The sequence below is a fragment of the Rhinolophus sinicus genome, linkage group LG16, assembly GCF_036562045.2.
Source record: "Rhinolophus sinicus isolate RSC01 linkage group LG16, ASM3656204v1, whole genome shotgun sequence".
In the NCBI taxonomy this organism is placed as follows: Eukaryota; Metazoa; Chordata; class Mammalia; order Chiroptera; family Rhinolophidae; genus Rhinolophus; species Rhinolophus sinicus.
The window spans coordinates 18,927,188-18,944,995 of NC_133765.1; the positions used below are offsets into that span (position 1 = coordinate 18,927,188).

Below are 17,808 nucleotides of genomic sequence, written 5' to 3' on the forward strand. Positions count from 1 at the left end.
AAATGGATCAGAGACTTGAGCATAAGACCTGAAACAATAAACTGCATAGAAGAAAACATAGGTACTAAACTTATGGACTTTGGGTTCAAAGAGCATTTTATTAATTTGACTCCAAAGGCAAGGGAAATAAATGAATGGGACTATATCAAACTTTAAAGCTTCTGCACAGAAAAAGAAACCACAGACAAAATAAAGAGGCAACCAATTGAATGGGATAAGATTTTTGCAAACAGTGCCTCCGATAAGGGACTAATATCCAAAATATACAAGGAACTCATGCAACTCAATAACAACAACAAAAAATTGAAAAATGGGCAGAGGACCTGAAGAGACATTTCTCCAAAGAGGACATACAAATGGCAAATAGACATATGAAAAAATGCTCAACATCACTAATCATCAGAGAAATGCAAATAAAAACCACAATGAGATATCACCTCACCCCAGTTAGAATGGCTATCATCAACAAGACAAATAGTAACAAGTGTTGGAGAGGCTGTGGAGAAAAAGAAACCCTCATACACTGTTAGTGGGAATGCAGATTGGTTCAGCTGCTATGGAAGGCAGTGTGGAGGTTCTTCAAAAAATTACGAATAGAATTACCGTATGACCCAGCAACCCCTCTCCTGGGTATCTATCCCAAAAATCTGAAAACATTTATCCTTAAAGACACGTGTGCTCCAATGTTCATTGCAGCTTAATTTACGGTGGCCAAGACATGGAAACAACCAAAATGTCCTTCGATGGATGAATGGAAAAAACAAGTTGTGGTATATACACACAATGGAATACTATTCGGTGGTAAGAAAAGATGAAGTAGGACCATTTGTGACAACATGGATCGATCTTGAGAATATAATGCTAAGCGAAATAAGTCAGACAGAAAAAGCAGAGAACCATATGATTTCACTGATATGTGGTATATAAACCAAAAACAACAAAAGAACAAGACAAACAAATGAGAAACAAAAACTCATAGACACAGACAATAGCTTAGTGGTTACCAGAGGGTAAGGGGGGTGAGGGGTGGGAGATGAGGTTAAGGGGAATCAAATATATGGTGATGGAAGGAGAACTGACTCTGGGTGGTGAACACACAATGGGATTTATAGATGATGTAATACAGAATTGTACACCTGAAATCTATGTAATTTCACTAATAAATTGTCACCCCAATAAATTAAAAAAAACACGATCATATATGAAGAAACCCCTAAAAATTCTACAAAAATACTGTTAGACTACTAATTCAACAAATTTGCAGTATATAAAACCAACACACAAAATCAATTGCATTTCTATATACTAACAATGAGAAATCTCAAAAAGGAATTATGTAAATAATTCCATTATAGTAGCATTTAATGAGAATAAAATGCTTAAGTATAAGTTTAATCAAGGAGGTGAAAGACTTGTACAATAAATGCTAAAAAGCATTGCTGAAAGAAACAAAATCCTGTAATCATGGACTGGAAGACTTAATGCAAAGAACATTCAATGGACAAAGAATAGTCTTCAATAAATGGATCTTGAAAAACTGGATAATCACATGAAAATGAGTGAAGTTGGACCTTTACTTTATACCATATACAAAAGTTAACTCAAAATGGATGAGAGACCTGAACATAAGATGCTAAAACTATAAAATATAGTGTAAAATCTTTATGATATTGGATTTGGTGATGATTTTTTAATATGACACTAATCATACAAACAACAAAAGAAAAAATAGATAAATTGAACATTAAAATTAAAAATTGTATGCATCAAAAGACACTATTAAGAGAATGAAAATACAACCTACAGAATAAGAAAAAATATTTTCAAACTTCATCTCTGGTACGACATTAACATCCAGAAAAACTAAAGAACTACAAATCAAAAAAAACAACAACAAAACAATCCAGTTCTAAAATGAGCAAAGGACTTGAATAGACAGTTATCCAAATATATATACAAATAGCCAATATGCACAGGAAATACCATCATTAATCATTGAATTATAAAAGCCAAAAATGAAAACCACTTGAACACCTATGACGATGGCTACAATTTTAAAAACTGAAAATAGTAAGTGTTGGTGAATATGTGAAGAAACTGGAACCCTTGTGCATTGCTGGTGGGAAAGTACAATAGTGCAGCTTCTTAGAAAACAGTTTAATGCTTCTTTAAAATGTTAAACATGTTGTCATCTGACCCAGCAACTCTATTTCTAGATAGGTACACACAAGAGCTGAAAGCAGGCATTCAAACAGATATTTGTACACCAATGTTCATAGCAGCATTACTCACAATAGCTAACAGGTGGAAACAACCCAAGTGTCCATCGACAGATATATGAATACACAAAATGTGGTGTATACATGCAATGGAATATTATTCAGCCTTGAAAAGGAGTACAATTCTGATACATTCTACAACATGGATGCACCTTGAAAACATGCAAAGTGAAATAAACCCAACACATAAGGACAAATATTGTATGATCCCACTTATGGGAGATACCTAGAACAGGTTAATTCCGAGAAAGAATGTAGAATAGAGGTTACGAGAGGCTGGGAAGAGGGAGGAATGGGGAGTTATTGTGTATTGGGTACAAAACTTCTGTTAGGAATAACGACAAGGTTCTAAAAATGGATAGTGGTGATGGTCACACAATATTGCAAATGTACTAATGCCACCGAATTGTACACCTCAAAGTCGTGACAATAGTAAATTTTGTGTTATGTATATTTTACCACAATAAAAATATGGGGGGGAAAGAGTGTTGAGACTTCACTTTTAAGTTCAGGCGATGGGAAGGGTCATGGGCATTGAGTGCTAAAATCACTATCACAAGTTTTTAGGTTGATTCACCCATTGTAATTGTCAAAACATCTGGCCCAGCCCACTCCACAGCCCTGTCTGTCCCCTCTCCACATGCAACGCTTATAGAGCCACTTTCCTGTCCCGCATGGGCCACCACAGTCCTGAAGTGTCATAGGACGCCACCTTAGATTACCTGTTCCAGAAAAATATGGGGTTTTGGAACCCATGAAACACACGACTAACTTCACTTTCAAGGGATATAATTCCTTGGTCAGGAATCTTATCTGCTCTGTAAGAGACCCTCACCCCCTATCCCTCCTGACTCTTTTGTGGCCCTTTAACCTGTGTCCTCCCCTCATTGGACACATCATCTCTCCCTAATCTTCATTCAACCAGGTCAAATCTTCTTAAAGACCCTGTCTTTCCACACAGGGAACACCCCACCCTCCACCTCCAATTCTCACTCCATTTCTTGTCTCTCGGGCCTCATTCTCACATTCCCCTTAGACCAGCGCTGACTGCTGGAGGGCCAGGGTCTCAGGGTTGTAGAGAAAAGGTTTAAAGGTCCCTATGCTAAGGAGCTGGTACTGATAGCGTGCCCCACCTGCTTGAGGCTGATCATTAACCCAGAGCCTATATAAAGGAAAGGGCCATTCCTGGGATGGGGACAACATCACCTGCAGCCATGGCCAGCACGTTGAGCCCCAGCACTGGGACCCCAAGCCCTCCTGAGATGTCAGAGCGCATCCGAAACGCTGCTGACATCTCCGTCATCGTTGTCTATTTCGTGGTGGTGATGGCTGTCGGGCTGTGGGTATGTAGGAGCTCCATTGGGGCTTTTAGGGTGGGAACAAGGCTTGGGGGTAAACCATGTAAAGGAAGGAACCGTGTGGTGTGATAAGGCTGAGAGAACATTAACAACTGTCACAGATTTCATTGTCCTTCTGTCAGAATCATTTTCTTGTGTGTGGCGTCAATAATGCTTGCACTGACTTAACTGGTTCTCCTAACAACCGCAGCGAGTGAATGGAGCCAGCACTGGGAACTTCAGACATACTCTGTTCAGCATCTCCAGCATGTGGCATAACGAATAGACACATTATTTGTATCATCTCACTTCTTTTCTTTTCCTTTGTTATTTGCTCACTGTCTTAGTTGAGTTGGAGGCTTAATGCATTGGTGCTCCTTCTTTCCTTTCAGTAATGAGTTTGAGGCTGCAAATTTTCTTCCAAGCACAGCTTCGGTGATACCACACATTGTTTTCATAAATGAAAGTAAACAGGGCAATTAGGACAAAGATTGAGGAATACGATTTCCTAAAGTCCCTGAGTTCCTGTGAAACTACGATTTTGAGGCCCTTACAAATTGATGCTACATCACGGTTTCTAGGAAAATGTTTCTTCAGGAGAGCTGGAAGAGGTCACTTCCCTCAGCAGCATGGCCAGTCTCTGGGGGGTCTTGGCTGCGTCTGCTGTGCTTTGACTGTCACATGTCTTCCCTTCTGCTCAGGCCATGCTGAAGACCAACCGGGGCACTGTTGGAGGCTTCTTCCTGGCTGGTCGAGATGTGGCCTGGTGGCCGGTGAGTGGCTCAGAGTTTCCTGGAGAGAAGTGTCCTGTGTGTGTGTGTTTAAGAGTAAATGAAGGAAACCTTGGAAATGCTAATCATTTCTGATGTGCATTGGCTGTCCCCTTGCGGGTGTCTCTTTGCCTAAATCCCTGACCTCAGGGCTCTGCCCCACTCGTCCACTAAATGACTGTGTGTCACCAATTATGACAGCAGGTGTCGTGTGGCATTTGAGAAAACCCAAATCAGCTCTGCTTCAGTGTTCATTTGCCCTGGTCCTCATCGAGAATCTTCTGTCTTGGCCCCTGACGAGCCCCAGCAGACTCCTTCTCTGTTCCCAACCCTGAGCTAATGCTGCCCCTCTGCCCCTCTTGGGTGGATGCGTGTCCCCTGCTGCTTTCCTCCTTCAACAACCAGCTCAAGCCCTGCTTCATCTGAGAAGCCTTACCCTGCGCTGTCACCTGAATGTCTAGTCCTTTGTTCCGTGCAGCTGTCATAGTGGAAGTGTGTGCCCTGTGATGGTGCCAGTGGTGATGCCTCTTTGACTCTGGCCCAGTTGGTGTCTTCCTTGCTGGGTTCTGATGTCTGGTCTGCTTGGCAAGAGTCTCATTGCAACAGAGGGTACGTCTTCTTCTCTGAACCCAAGCACTGTCAGCTGTGCGCTGGGTATACAGTGAGTGCTCAATATATGCTTCCTTCATAGATCTGCTGACTAAATAAGATGAAGGGAAGTGGAGACCAGTAAATGACCTGGCCAGTATGGTTGAAGCAAACCAGTTGCAACCTTGACATGGGTGTCCGATCAATCCCATAGCCACAAATGAACTTAATCCCATCCCCTGGTCCCAAATGCCTGAAGAGAAAAGGTGATTTTTACAGAGGCTGAAAAGATGGGAACAGAAGAACAGGTGCTGCAAGGGTCTCACACCTCAATTCTGTTCAGTCAGCACAGGTGCTCATCAGTGCCCCCTCAACAGATCTCTCTTGATCTTTGAGATTTAAGAATAGTAGACAATACGATGGGAAGGCAGGTGAATTAAAAGAGGGTGCTTACAGCCATAAGGATGGAGAGGCACCCCCTTCTACCCAATTTTGGGTTCCTTGCGGCTGACTGAAAGAGCCGATGGCAGGTCTGGCAGTTCTCGGCCAAGGGCAGGCTGAACTCGGAGCGTTCAGATAGATAGATTCATGTTCCTCTAAAACAGGCATCAGCAAGCTCATCTGTAAAGTGGCAGATTGCAAGTACTTTAGAGTTTGTGGGCCAGCACAGCCCGTTGCAACCACACCACTGGGCCATTGTAGCACAGAAGCAGCCACAGTCAATACATAAAACCAGCGAGCATGGCTGTGTTCCAATAAAACAATTTCTGGGCACTGAAACTTGAATTTCATATAATTTCACAAGATATCATTCTTCTTTAGATTTTTTTAACCATTCAAAAATGTAAAAAGTACTCTTAGCTTACCAACCATGCAAAAAACTAGATTCAGCCCACAGGCCGTAGTTTGCTGACTCCCGCTCTAAGGAATAGAGATGGAAGCATCTCAATATTGACTTGCTTTCATGAAGTCTGATCTGAATCTTTTAATCCTGATCCTAGTGTGTTCTCTTGGATTCCAGATGGGTGCCTCTCTCTTTGCCAGTAACATCGGCAGTGGCCACTTTGTGGGGCTGGCAGGGACCGGAGCAGCTTCGGGAATCGCCACTGCAGCGTTTGAATGGAATGTAAGTGAGCGCATAAGCTTTATCTTTTCAATCAAAACTCTACCCACGTATGCTTTTCTGGGAATCTGTATAGGATAAATTCATGTTTGGTTTGATTTCCATTTTTCCTTTTCCTAACCCACCCATTGTTTGAAATTCAGGGCCTCCCCTGTGCGTCCCTATTCTACCTGGGCCATTCCAGTCACATCCCCCACCTCTGAGTCTTTGCTCAAGCAGTTATTGCCCTCAGGAGTGCCATGTCAATGACAAATGATTCAGTCTCTACTTTCACTTGACCTCCTTGATCATTTTAGCTCTCACTTCTACCTCTTCTCCCTGAGCAATTACACTCTGTGTCCAGCTCTGAATTGGATGCAGGCAATAGAAAAACGTGAAAGCAATGGCCCCTTCTTTTGGGAAGCTTACATCCCCGTGGGAGAGACAGGTGTGAATTCACTGCAGTGTAGACAGTACAGGGAGAGAGGCATGCATGGAGTCGTGAGAGATTTCACACAAGACAGGCATCCATCCGCGATGATGGGTGGGGTGTGACATGTGTCAAGGGAGTGCTGATGCCACATGGATGCATAGAAACTGACCGAGTGCCTCCGGATTCAGAAAGCGACAGCAGAGTAAGGAGTGAATGATTTAGAGATAGTAGGTAGAATCTACAAGACACTGTGATTGAGTTCCTAACTGGTCATTTTATCAGTAGAAGTTGTGTTCCCTTCATTAGACCTTACGTTTTTTAAGGACAGGGACCGTCTCCTCTTATGTCACTTATACTGCCTCCTCATTTAGCTCTTGGCTGAGCACATGCCATAACTATTCCTTGAGTTGCCTGAGGTGTTTTTTTTTCTCTGTTCTTTCCTCTTACCTTGTCTAGTGTTTGCATGTTCATATGTGTGTATATCAGTCAGCGGGAGATGCTTATATGGGAGAAAGTTGGATCATAGTCATTGTGTGAACAGACCATCCCAGGATGGACTCAGCAAGTAAGCTTGAGTCATCACCAATACCAGTGCCCCTCCCTTGCTGAAGATTTTGTCTCTGGTTTTACTTCAGCTGTATCAGGGACCAGAATGGACCCAGCCTCCAGACATGGCCTATGGTCTTAGTTTTGTCTTGATAGTGCCATGAACTCCAGAAAGGAGCCAGCCTCCAGAGGCCTGGACAAAATGTCCTATGACCCCAGTGGGTGTGATTATAAGGCTGCCAAGAGCCTGGCTTTTTTAGTTTGTGACCTTGGGCCTCTTTAATCTCCATGTGGCTCAGGTTCCCCCTTTATAAGACAGAAATAACTGTGCTTATCATATCTGCCTCACCTGTTTGTTGTGAGAATAGCATGAGTGATACATGGGGAGACTCTTTGTAAACATTAATATTAATACAAGATTATACTATTATCATTATTATAAGTGGCAAGACTTGGGGGATACTGGGAATAGCCTCGTATCTGCAAATTTCTTTCTCATTGCTTTGTCGCTCTGTATGTAATTCCTGCCAGGCAAGAATTTATTTTGGCAAAGATGGTACGACCTTCCAGTGGTCCAGTTGTGCTCAGATCTATTATTATCTTCTGTCCATTTTTCACCATGCATCTTTTGTCACATCCTCAGCCTCCAGAAATGGCAGGTCCTTGAATAACATTATTTCATTCAATGTCATTTTGTTATAATGTTGATAAGAAAACAAAATTCATTCCCAACCGAGGCCACTGTCTGGAGTTTGCACATTCTCTCCATGTTTGTGTGTGTTTTCTCTGGGTACTCCAATTTCCTGAGATGAACTAGCATGTCTAAATTTTCCCAGTCTAAGTGTGTGTGTGTGTGTGTGTGTGTGTGTGTGTGCAGCCTGCGCTGAAAGGGAGTCCTGTCCAGGCTTGATTTTCACCTTGCACCCTGAGCTGCCAGGAGAGGCTTCAGCCACCTCGACCCTGAACTGGAATAAGCAGGTTGGAAAATAATTATCTTACTTGTTTTAATTAATCTTTAAGGTCAAATGAATGTATAACTCACATTTATCTCAATGTTTAAGATTAGAAGTGTTTGGGGTCTTTATTTAGAAGCATGGTGATGTTTTTGTGATCAGAAATGTGCTGTGGGAACTTAACTCTAGTTTGTATCAATTAGCCTATGGGAAAATTCGTTTGGTTATACATCATTTTGTTTCAAGTTGCAGTTTCCCAGAACCTATCAACAACATTAAGTGAGGACTTACTGTATTTTATTTTCAAACTCAGAGATCATGAAGTGACAAGGCGCACAAGCCAAGGCTCTCTGACTTCACACTCTTTTCTTGGTTTCTTGTAGGCCCTGCTGCTGTTGCTGGTCCTAGGGTGGTTCTTTGTTCCCATATACATCAAGGCAGGGGTGAGTATACAGAGGTGTTCTCAGCACATCTGTCAGGCGTCTATGTATTCGCTCATTCTTTCTGCTCAGTCATGAAACCTGGGTAATATCACTTGTCCTAGGATTTCTGGGCTCACATTAACATCAGTCCATAAGTGCTGCCAGACTGCTTTTGCAAATGGCCACAGTCAGCTGTTCCCCGGCCATCACGATTGTAAGGGTTCCCGTTTTCCCACGTCCTTACCAACACATGGCATTTTCATTCATTCTAATTCTTGCCATTCTGACATTTGTAAAGTGGTATCTTTTTTTAATGAAGGGGTAGGATATACCATAGCTATGGTGGCTCCCCTTTAACCTGGGTGTTGTCAACTACTGTGTTTCCCCAAAAATAAGACCTAGCCAGACAATCAGCTCTAATGCGTCTTTTGGAGCAAAACTTAATATAAGACCTGGTCTTTTTTTATTATAATGTAAGGCCAGGTATATATAATATAATATAATATAATATAATATAATATAATATAATATAATATAATATAACCAGATCTTATATTAATTTTTGCTCCAAAAGATGCATTAGAGCTGATTGTCCGGTAGGTTTTATTTTCGGGGAAACAGGGTAACTGGGGCACTGGTTTGTCTCCCTGAGCCCTGTTTCCACTTTTATTCCTTTTGCTTCTGGTGCTCAGACCATGAGTGCTGCATTCTGAAATAATTCCTCGGAGGAGGGTGCTCAGGGGGCAAGCCTTCTGGCTAGGCCCTCTGCAAGTCACCATATAGTCCCCATTTGCCCATCCTGGGGTCCCTCTTGCTCCAGGCTTGAACAAGCTCTGTTGGATTATGCTGTCCTTGGTTCAAGGGCCCGTAAAAAATTAAAATAAATAACTGGAGCCACTTTAAAATGGAGCTGGAGCTGCCATCTCAGAGGAACTGCCTTGCGTGTCTTATGCCTCGCAAGGCATAAGCTCTGTTTGGAATGTTAAAACAGAGCAAAATAACCTTTGGCCTAAAGCGACCTTGTATCCTAAAGAATTGTTTACAAAAATAACAAGGAAGCAGAGATTCAGACTGCTGGACTAATGACTACCGTACAGGAAATTAAAAACATTGCTTAGAATTAACATCACTCTGTTAGCTTTTATTCACCAATAGAAATGCCTTCCTTCTATTGCTGTATTTGTTCTCCTTCCCTTTCTCATAAATACCCATTGCCTTTGTCTCCTAATCAGAACTCTACCTGGGCTTCTGTCTGAATCAGTGCTTCCCAAATTGCTATTCTTTGATCTCAAATAAATGCTCATCACCTCTTACTTTGAAAAGTCCTTTATGTTTAGGTTGGCAGACCCAGACCCATGCCACAAAGCTCATGCGTGCATTCTTGGATGTGCATTATCATCTTTCAGGGGCTCCTCACCGTTTCTGAGCCACCAAGAATTCCCCTTCTTGGAGCGGAGCGGAGACACGCCGCACCTGCGGCGGCGGTGGGGACGCGGGTTGGGATCGCGGTCCACACCTGTGGCGGTAGAAATTCGGCCCCCACCCTCGGGTTGTGGAAATCTGCTCCGCACCTGTGCCTGTGAAATTCCAGCCCACACCCACGGCTACAGATACGCAGGATATCCCAGGACGGAGGAGAGCCCGGAAGCCACGAGGTGGGCGTTTTGCCCTGCGTCCCACAGCGGTCCTCTCCCGCTGCAGGGGCAGCATATCCAGCATTAACTTCAGCTAATAACCTCAGTTGGTCCTTGGGCCGGACAAGGAACACAGACTCCGTGCCTGGGCACCTTCCCCCGCTCTTCTGACCCTACCCCCGCCTTTCTAGAGACTTGATCTAGCCCCTGCACTAAGGAGCAGCGGCAGATTACAGAGGCGCCTTGGAGCCCCGGCTCCGGGAAGACAGGCGGGCCCAGGGAGGAGGCTAGGAGCTGGGAATCTTCCGCCCCCAGCCACCACCTTTTCTGGCCTGCGGGAAGAGTGTTAAGACAGCGGGGCTGGGAAAGAGAAGACCCCTCCTTCCATCCCCAGCCCCCACCCTTTCTAGCCAGCCTAGAGCGGGGCAAACACATCCCCAGCTGCAGAGACGCAGGGGTTCCCAGGAAAAAAGAGAGAACACAAAAGCCAAGTGCCGGACTCTACTTTGCGTCCCACAGCAGACCTCTCCCTCCCGCAGAGGGAGGATATCTAGCATTTGAGACTATTAAACTCCATACCTGGGCCCCTCCCCCCGCTCTTCCAATCCTACCCCCACCCTTCCAGAGACTTAAACTGGCTCCTGATCTGAAGAGCAGTGTCAGATTACAGAGGAGCCTTGGGGTTTGGGCTAAGGGAAGACTGGCCGCTGGCTTTGGTCCAGGGAAGAGGCTGAGAAGAGTGTGGTTTGCCCTGGACTAGGAGACAGAAGACTCATCCACCCCCAGATACCACCGTTTCTGGCCTGTGGGTGGGGTGTGACACAGCTGGGCTGGGAAAGAGAAGACCCCTCTTTCCATCCCCAGCCCCCACCCTTTCTGGCCTGCCTAGGGCGTGGCAATTACATCGGCGGAGGCACTCCCAGGGATCAGCAGTAAGTGGTATATACAGCACTCAGCTTTCAGCAGCTGAGGAATTCCCTGCCGGCCACACACACACACAGGGAAGAGGTGCCCTAAGACTCAGGAGAGCTGGACACAGGGCTGGTGGTGCTATTCTCGGTGTGCATATGTGCCGGCAAGGGCAGAAACTGCACTGACTTTGTAAAACCTACTGTCCAGACCCCTCAGCCCCACGCATCTAAAGCTGCAGCCTCAGAGTCACTCTGGGCATCAGGTGACCGGCTCTACCTGCACAATACGCAGGGGATTACTTGGTGGGCTTAAGCCACAACTGGCGCTGTTTTTTTTTTTTTTTTTTTTTTTTTTTTTCTTTTTCTTTCTTTTCTTTCTGTTTTGATTTGTCTTTATATTTTTGACATCTTTGCCTGTGTCGAGTGGGGATTCTGTGCTACAGCAGAGAACAACTTGGAGATTACTTGGTGGGCTTAAGCCACAACTGGCGCTGTGTTTTTTGTTTGTTTGTTTGTTTGTTTGTTTTTTGTTTGTTTGTTTGTTTTTGTTCTGTGTTGATTTGTCTTTATATTTTTGACATCTTTGCCTGTGTCGAGTGGGGATTCTGTGCTACAGCAGAGAACAACTTGGAGATTACTTGGTGGGCTTAAGCCACAACTGGCGCTGTCTTTTTTTTTTTTTTTTCTTTTCTTTTCTTTCTGTTTTGATTTGTCTTTATATTTTTGACATCTTTGCCTGTGTCGAGTGGGGATTCTGTGCTACAGCAGAGAACAACTTGGAGATTACTTGGTGGGCTTAAGCCACAACTGGCGCTGTGTTTTTTGTTTGTTTGTTTTTTGTTTGTTTGTTTTTTGTTTGTTTGTTTGTTTTTGTTCTGTGTTGATTTGTCTTTATATTTTTGACATCTTTGCCTGTGTCGAGTGGGGATTCTGTGCTACAGCAGAGAACAACTTGGAGATTACTTGGTGGGCTTAAGCCACAACTGGCGCTGTGTTTTTTGTTTGTTTGTTTGTTTTTGTTCTGTGCTGATTTGTCTTTATATTTTTGACATCTTTGCCTGTGTCAGTGGGGACTCTATGCTATAGCAGAGAACAACCTGGAGATCACTTGGTGGGCTTAAGCCACAACTGGCGCTGTGGTTTTTGTTTGTTTGTTTGTTTGTTTACAGGCACATAGAGGCCAAAGGGCAAACCACATCTAAGCGGTCAATCCTCACGCAGCAGAATACCCTGCGCGGGCAAAGCCAAGTCTCACAACTAGTCAGCCTAGGAGTTAACTCCACCTACTCACAAGCGAAAAGCAATTAAGGATCTTCTTTAACAGGACAATATACACAACACAAGAGTCACTTTTAGAGCACACGCAGGAGGAGAACAAGTAGTGCAAGTCAAATATAAAGGACATTTATTATATACTAATCCAGCAAGAACTAAGAACTCCAGGGCACCTATCTAATACATCAAGCAAACACAGAGAGTCAGCCAGAATGAGGAAACAAAGAAACATATCCCAAATAAAAGAACAGAAGAAACCTTCAGAAATGGAACTAAATGAAGCAGAGGTAACCAAACTGTCAGAGACAGAGTTCAGAATACTGATGATAAGAATGTTTAAGGAACTTAGAGAGGACATCAAGAAGGATGTAGAAATCATAACGAACAACCAGTTAGAACTAAAGAACACAGTTACCGAAATAAAGAACTCACTTGAAGGAATTAACAGCAGGTTAGATGAAGCAGAGGATCGAATCAGCGACTTAGAAGACAAGTTAGCAGAGATCACCCAAACAGAACAACAGAAAGAAAAAGAATAAAAAACAATGAAGATGGTTTAAGAGACCTATGGGATAACATCAAGCGCAACAACATGCATCATAGGAATACCAGAAGGTGAAGAGAAGAAACAAGGGATTGAGAACATATTTGAAGTAATAATGTCTGAAAATTTCCCTAACCTGATGAAGGAAACCAACATACAAGTCCAGGAAGTGCAGAGAGTTCCAACCAGGATAAACCCAAACAGGTCCACTCCAAGACACATTATAGCTAAAATGGCAAAGATTAAAGACAAAGAGAGAATCCTAAAAGCAGCAAGAGAAAGACAGAGGGTTACATACAAGGGAACTCCCATAAGACTATCAAATGACTTTTCTGCAGAAACATTGAAGGCCAGGAGGGAGTGGCAGGAGATACTCAAAGTGATGGAAAACAAAGGCCTACAACCTAGGTTGCTTTATCCAGCAAGGCTATCATTTAAAATTGACGGGAGATAAAGAGCTTCCCAGAAAAGAATAAGCTAAAGGAATTCATTACCACCAAGCCAGCATTGCAAGAAATACTAAAAGGACTTCTGTAAATAGAAGAAAGACGAAAACAACTTATCCACAAATTTAAAAATGGCAATAACTATGTACTTATCAATAATCACTTTAAATGTAAATGGTTTAAATGCTCCAATCAAGAGACATAGGGTGGCTGAATGGATAAGAAAGCAAGACCCTTGTATATGCTGTATACAAGAGACTCACCTCAGATCAAAAGACACACACAGGCTAAAAGTGAAGGGTTGGAGTAAGATATTCCATGCAAATGGAAATGAGAAAAAAGCTGGAGTTGCAATACTTATCTCTGACAAAATAGACTTTAAAATGAAGAAAATATTAAAAGACAAAGATGGACACTATATAATAATAAAGGGATCAATTCGACAAGAGGATATAACCCTAGTAAACATCTATGCACCCAACATAGGAGCACCTAAATATATAAAACAGATATTGACTGACATAAAGATGGAGATCAACAGTAACACTATCATAGTAGGGGACTTCAACACACCTCTGACAACAAGGGACAGGTCTTCCAGACAGAAAATCAATATGGAAACAACAGCCTTAAATGACACATTGGACCACTTGGATTTAACCGATATTTTCAGAGCATTCCACCCCAATGCTGCAGAATACACGTTCTTCTCAAGCGCACATGGAACATTCTCCAAGATAGACCATATGTTAGGCCACAAAGCAAGTCTGGATAAATTTAAGAAAATTGAAATCATACCAATTGTCTTCTCTGACCACAGTGCTATGAAATTAGAAATGAACTACAGGAAAAAGACTGGAAGACACACAAATTCATGGAGGCTGAATAATATGTTACTAAACAATGAATGGGTCAAACAGGAGATCAAGGAAGAAATCAAAAGATATCTCGAGACAAACGAAAATGAAAATACAACGACCCAAAATCTATGGGATGCAGCGAAAGCAGTCCTAAGAGGGAAGTTCATAGCACTGCAGGCCTACCTAAAGAAACAAGAAACATCACTAATCAACAGTTTATCTTCACACTTAAGGGATCTGGAAAAAGAACAACAAAATAAGCCCAAAGGAGTACAAGGAAGGAGATAATAAAGATCAGAGCGGAAATAAATGAAATAGAAACCAGAAAAACAATACAAAAGATCAATGAATCCAAGAGTTGGTTCTTAGAGAAGATAAACAAAATTGACAAACCTTTAGCCAGACTCATTAAAAAAAGAGAGAGGACCCAAATTAATAAAATCAGTAATGAAAGAGGAGAAGTGACAACAGACACTGCAGAGATACAAAAATCCTAAGAAATTTCTATGAGCAACTGTATGCCAACAAATTTGACAACCTGGAAGAAATGGACAATTTCCTAGATGCATACAACCTCCCAAGGCTAACTCAAGAGGAGACAGAAAACCTGAATAGACTGATTACCACCAAGGAAATTGAATCAGTAATCAACAATCTCCCAACAAACAAAAGCCCTGGACCAGATGGCTTTACAGGTGAATTTTACAGAGCGTTCCAAAAAGAATTGTCACCTATTCTCCTCAAACTCTTCCAAAAATCCAGAGGAGGAAGACTCCCAAACACTTTTACGAAGCCACTATCACCCTGATCCCAAAATCAGACAAAGACACCACAAAAAAGAAAACTACAGGCCGATATCGCTAATGAACATAGATGCAAAAATCCTCAACAAAATACTAGCAAACAGAATTCAGCAATATATTAAAAAGATTATACACCATGATCAAGTGGGATTCATCCCTGGTATGCAAGGGTGGTTCAACATCCATAAATCAATTAATGTGATACACCACATTAACAAAATGAAAAATAAAAATCATATGATCATATCAATTGGCGAAAAAGCATTTGATAAAATTCAGCAGCCATTCATGATAAAAACCCTTAAGAAAGTGGGAATAGAGGATCATATCTCAACATAATAAAGGCCATATATGATAGACCCACAGCTAACATCATACTCAATGGGGAAAAACTAAAACCATTCCCCTTAAAATCAGGAACAAGGCAAGGCTGCCCACTTTCTCCACTTCTATTCAACATAGTGCTGGAAGTTCTAGCCACAGCAATCAGACAAGAAAAAGAAATAAAAGGCATCCAAATCGGTAAGGAGGAAGTAAAACTGTCATTATATGCAGATGATATGATACTATATTTAGAGAACCCTAAAGACTCCACCAAGAAACTATTAGAGCTGATAGATGAATTTAGTAAAGTAGCAGGATACAAAATTAATATTCAGAAATCAGTTGCATTTGTATATACCAATAATAAAACATCAGAAGGAGAAATTAAAAAAGCAATTCCATTTACAATTGCTCCAAAGACTATAAAATACCTGGGAATAAATTTAACCAAAGAAGTAAAAGATCTGTACTCAGAAAATTATAAGACACTGAAGAAAGAAATGAAAGAAGATACAAATAGATGGAAACACATACCATGTTCATGGATAGGAAGAATTAATATAGTTAAAATGTCCATACTGCCTAAGGCAATATATATATTCAACGCAATTCCTATCAAACTACCAACGACATTTTCACAGAAATAGAACATATAATCCTAAAATTTATATGGGATAACAAAAGACCCCGGATATCTTCAACAATCTTGAGAAATAAGAACAAAGTGGGAGGTATAACAATACCTGACTTCAAATTATACTACAAGGCTACAGTAATCAAAACAGCATGGTACTGGCATAAAAACAGACCCATAGATCAATGGAACAGAATAGAGAGTCCAGAAATAAATCCATGCCTATATGGCCACTTAATCTATGACAATGGAAGCAAGAATGTACGGTGGGGTAAAGACAGTCTATTCAATAAATGGTGCTGGGAAACTTGGACAGACACATGCAAAAAGATGAAGCTGGATCACCTCCTTACACCACATACAAAAATAAATTCAAAATGGCTTAAAGATTTAAATGTAAGATCTGAAACCATAAAATTCCTAGAAGAAAATATAGGAAGAAACTTCACAGACATTACCCGGAGTAAGATTTTTACTGATATATCCTCAGGAGAAGTAAGAGGAAAAATAAACATGTGGGATTACATCAAACTAAAAAGCTTTTTCACAGCAAAGGAAACCATCAATAAAACAAAAAGGGATCCTACTGATTGGGAAAAGATATTTGCCAATGATATATCTGATAAGGGGTTAATATCACAAATTTATAAAAACTCACTCAACTCAACTCCAAAAAACAAACAACCCAATTAAAAAATGGGCAGAGGACATGAAGAGACATTTTTCTAAAAAGGACACACAGATGGCAAACAGACATATGAAGAAATGTTCAACCTCACTAACCATTAGAGAAATGCAAATAAAAACCACAATGAGATACCACCTCACCCCAGTCAGGATGGCTATCATCAATAAATCAACAAACAACAAGTGCTGGCGTGGATGCGGAGAAAAGGGAACGCTGGTGCACTGTTGGTGGGAATGCAGATTGGTGCAGCCACTATGGAAAACAGTTTGGAGATATCTCAAAAATCTGAAAATGGAACTACCTTATGATCCAGCAATCCCACTCCTAGGTATCTATCCGGAGAAATCCAAAACTCCAATTCAAAAATCTTTATGCACTCCTATGTTTATTGCAGCACTATATACAATAGCCAAGACCTGGAAACAACCGAAATGCCCATCAGTAGATGACTGGATTAAGAAACTGTGGTACATTTATACAATGGAGTATTACGCAGCCATAAAGAAGAAAGAAATCTTACCATTTGCAACAACATGGATGGACCTAGAGAACATTATGTTAAGTGAAATAAGTCAGAAAGAGAAAGACAAATACCATATGATCTCACTTATATGTGGAATCTAAAGAAAAGAATAAGTGAATGAACTAATCAGAAACAGTTTTGGAAAAATGGAGGAAAAACTGAGGGTTGCTAGATGGGCAGGGGGGTGGGGATAAGGGGAAGGTGAGAGGTTTTGGGAACGTACAGAGGGATAGTGGATGGGGGGAGGGGGGTTCACACAGTGTGAGGGATATAAATGATAAATGTCTAAGTTTTGCTTTGTCTTGTGCACCTGAAACTAATTAATAAAAAAAAAAGGGGTATAAAAAAAAAAAAAAAAAATAAATAAATAAATAAATAAATAAATATTTATGTTGTTAAAAAAAAAAAAAAAAAAAAAGAATTCCCCTTCTTGTTTTTGAGAATATTATACAAATATTTATTTAACATTCTTTTGTACTGGAGGAGATTAAATCATGAGCTCAATCTGCTACGATGAAACCAGAAAGCTGCCTCTTTTATGCTACGCGTCACAGTTGATCTCATATTTCAGTAGAGATCGCCACGGGTTTTTCTCTAAGTAGAGATTTAGTATAATTCTCTTCTTTCCAATAATGATAATCACATAAATATATACCCAAATACATATTTGCATTTTGTTCAATTATCAATTTATTACGTACCACAATTGTGGTTCATCATTTACAATATTTTTAGT

General features: G+C 41.3%; 1 protein-coding gene across 1 annotated transcript in view; it reads left to right on the top strand.

The window, feature by feature from the left end:
• The first annotated feature begins 3,493 nt into the window (after positions 1-3,493).
• The window catches only part of LOC109459619 (solute carrier family 5 member 4), a 38,876-nt gene continuing 24,561 nt past the window's right edge, over positions 3,494-17,808 (top strand). The window contains exons 1-4 of the mRNA XM_019754234.2: positions 3,494-3,622; positions 4,318-4,389; positions 5,996-6,100; positions 8,392-8,451. Of these exons, the coding sequence (XP_019609793.2) occupies positions 3,494-3,622; positions 4,318-4,389; positions 5,996-6,100; positions 8,392-8,451 (366 nt within the window). The remainder of the gene's footprint in view (positions 3,623-4,317; positions 4,390-5,995; positions 6,101-8,391; positions 8,452-17,808) is intronic.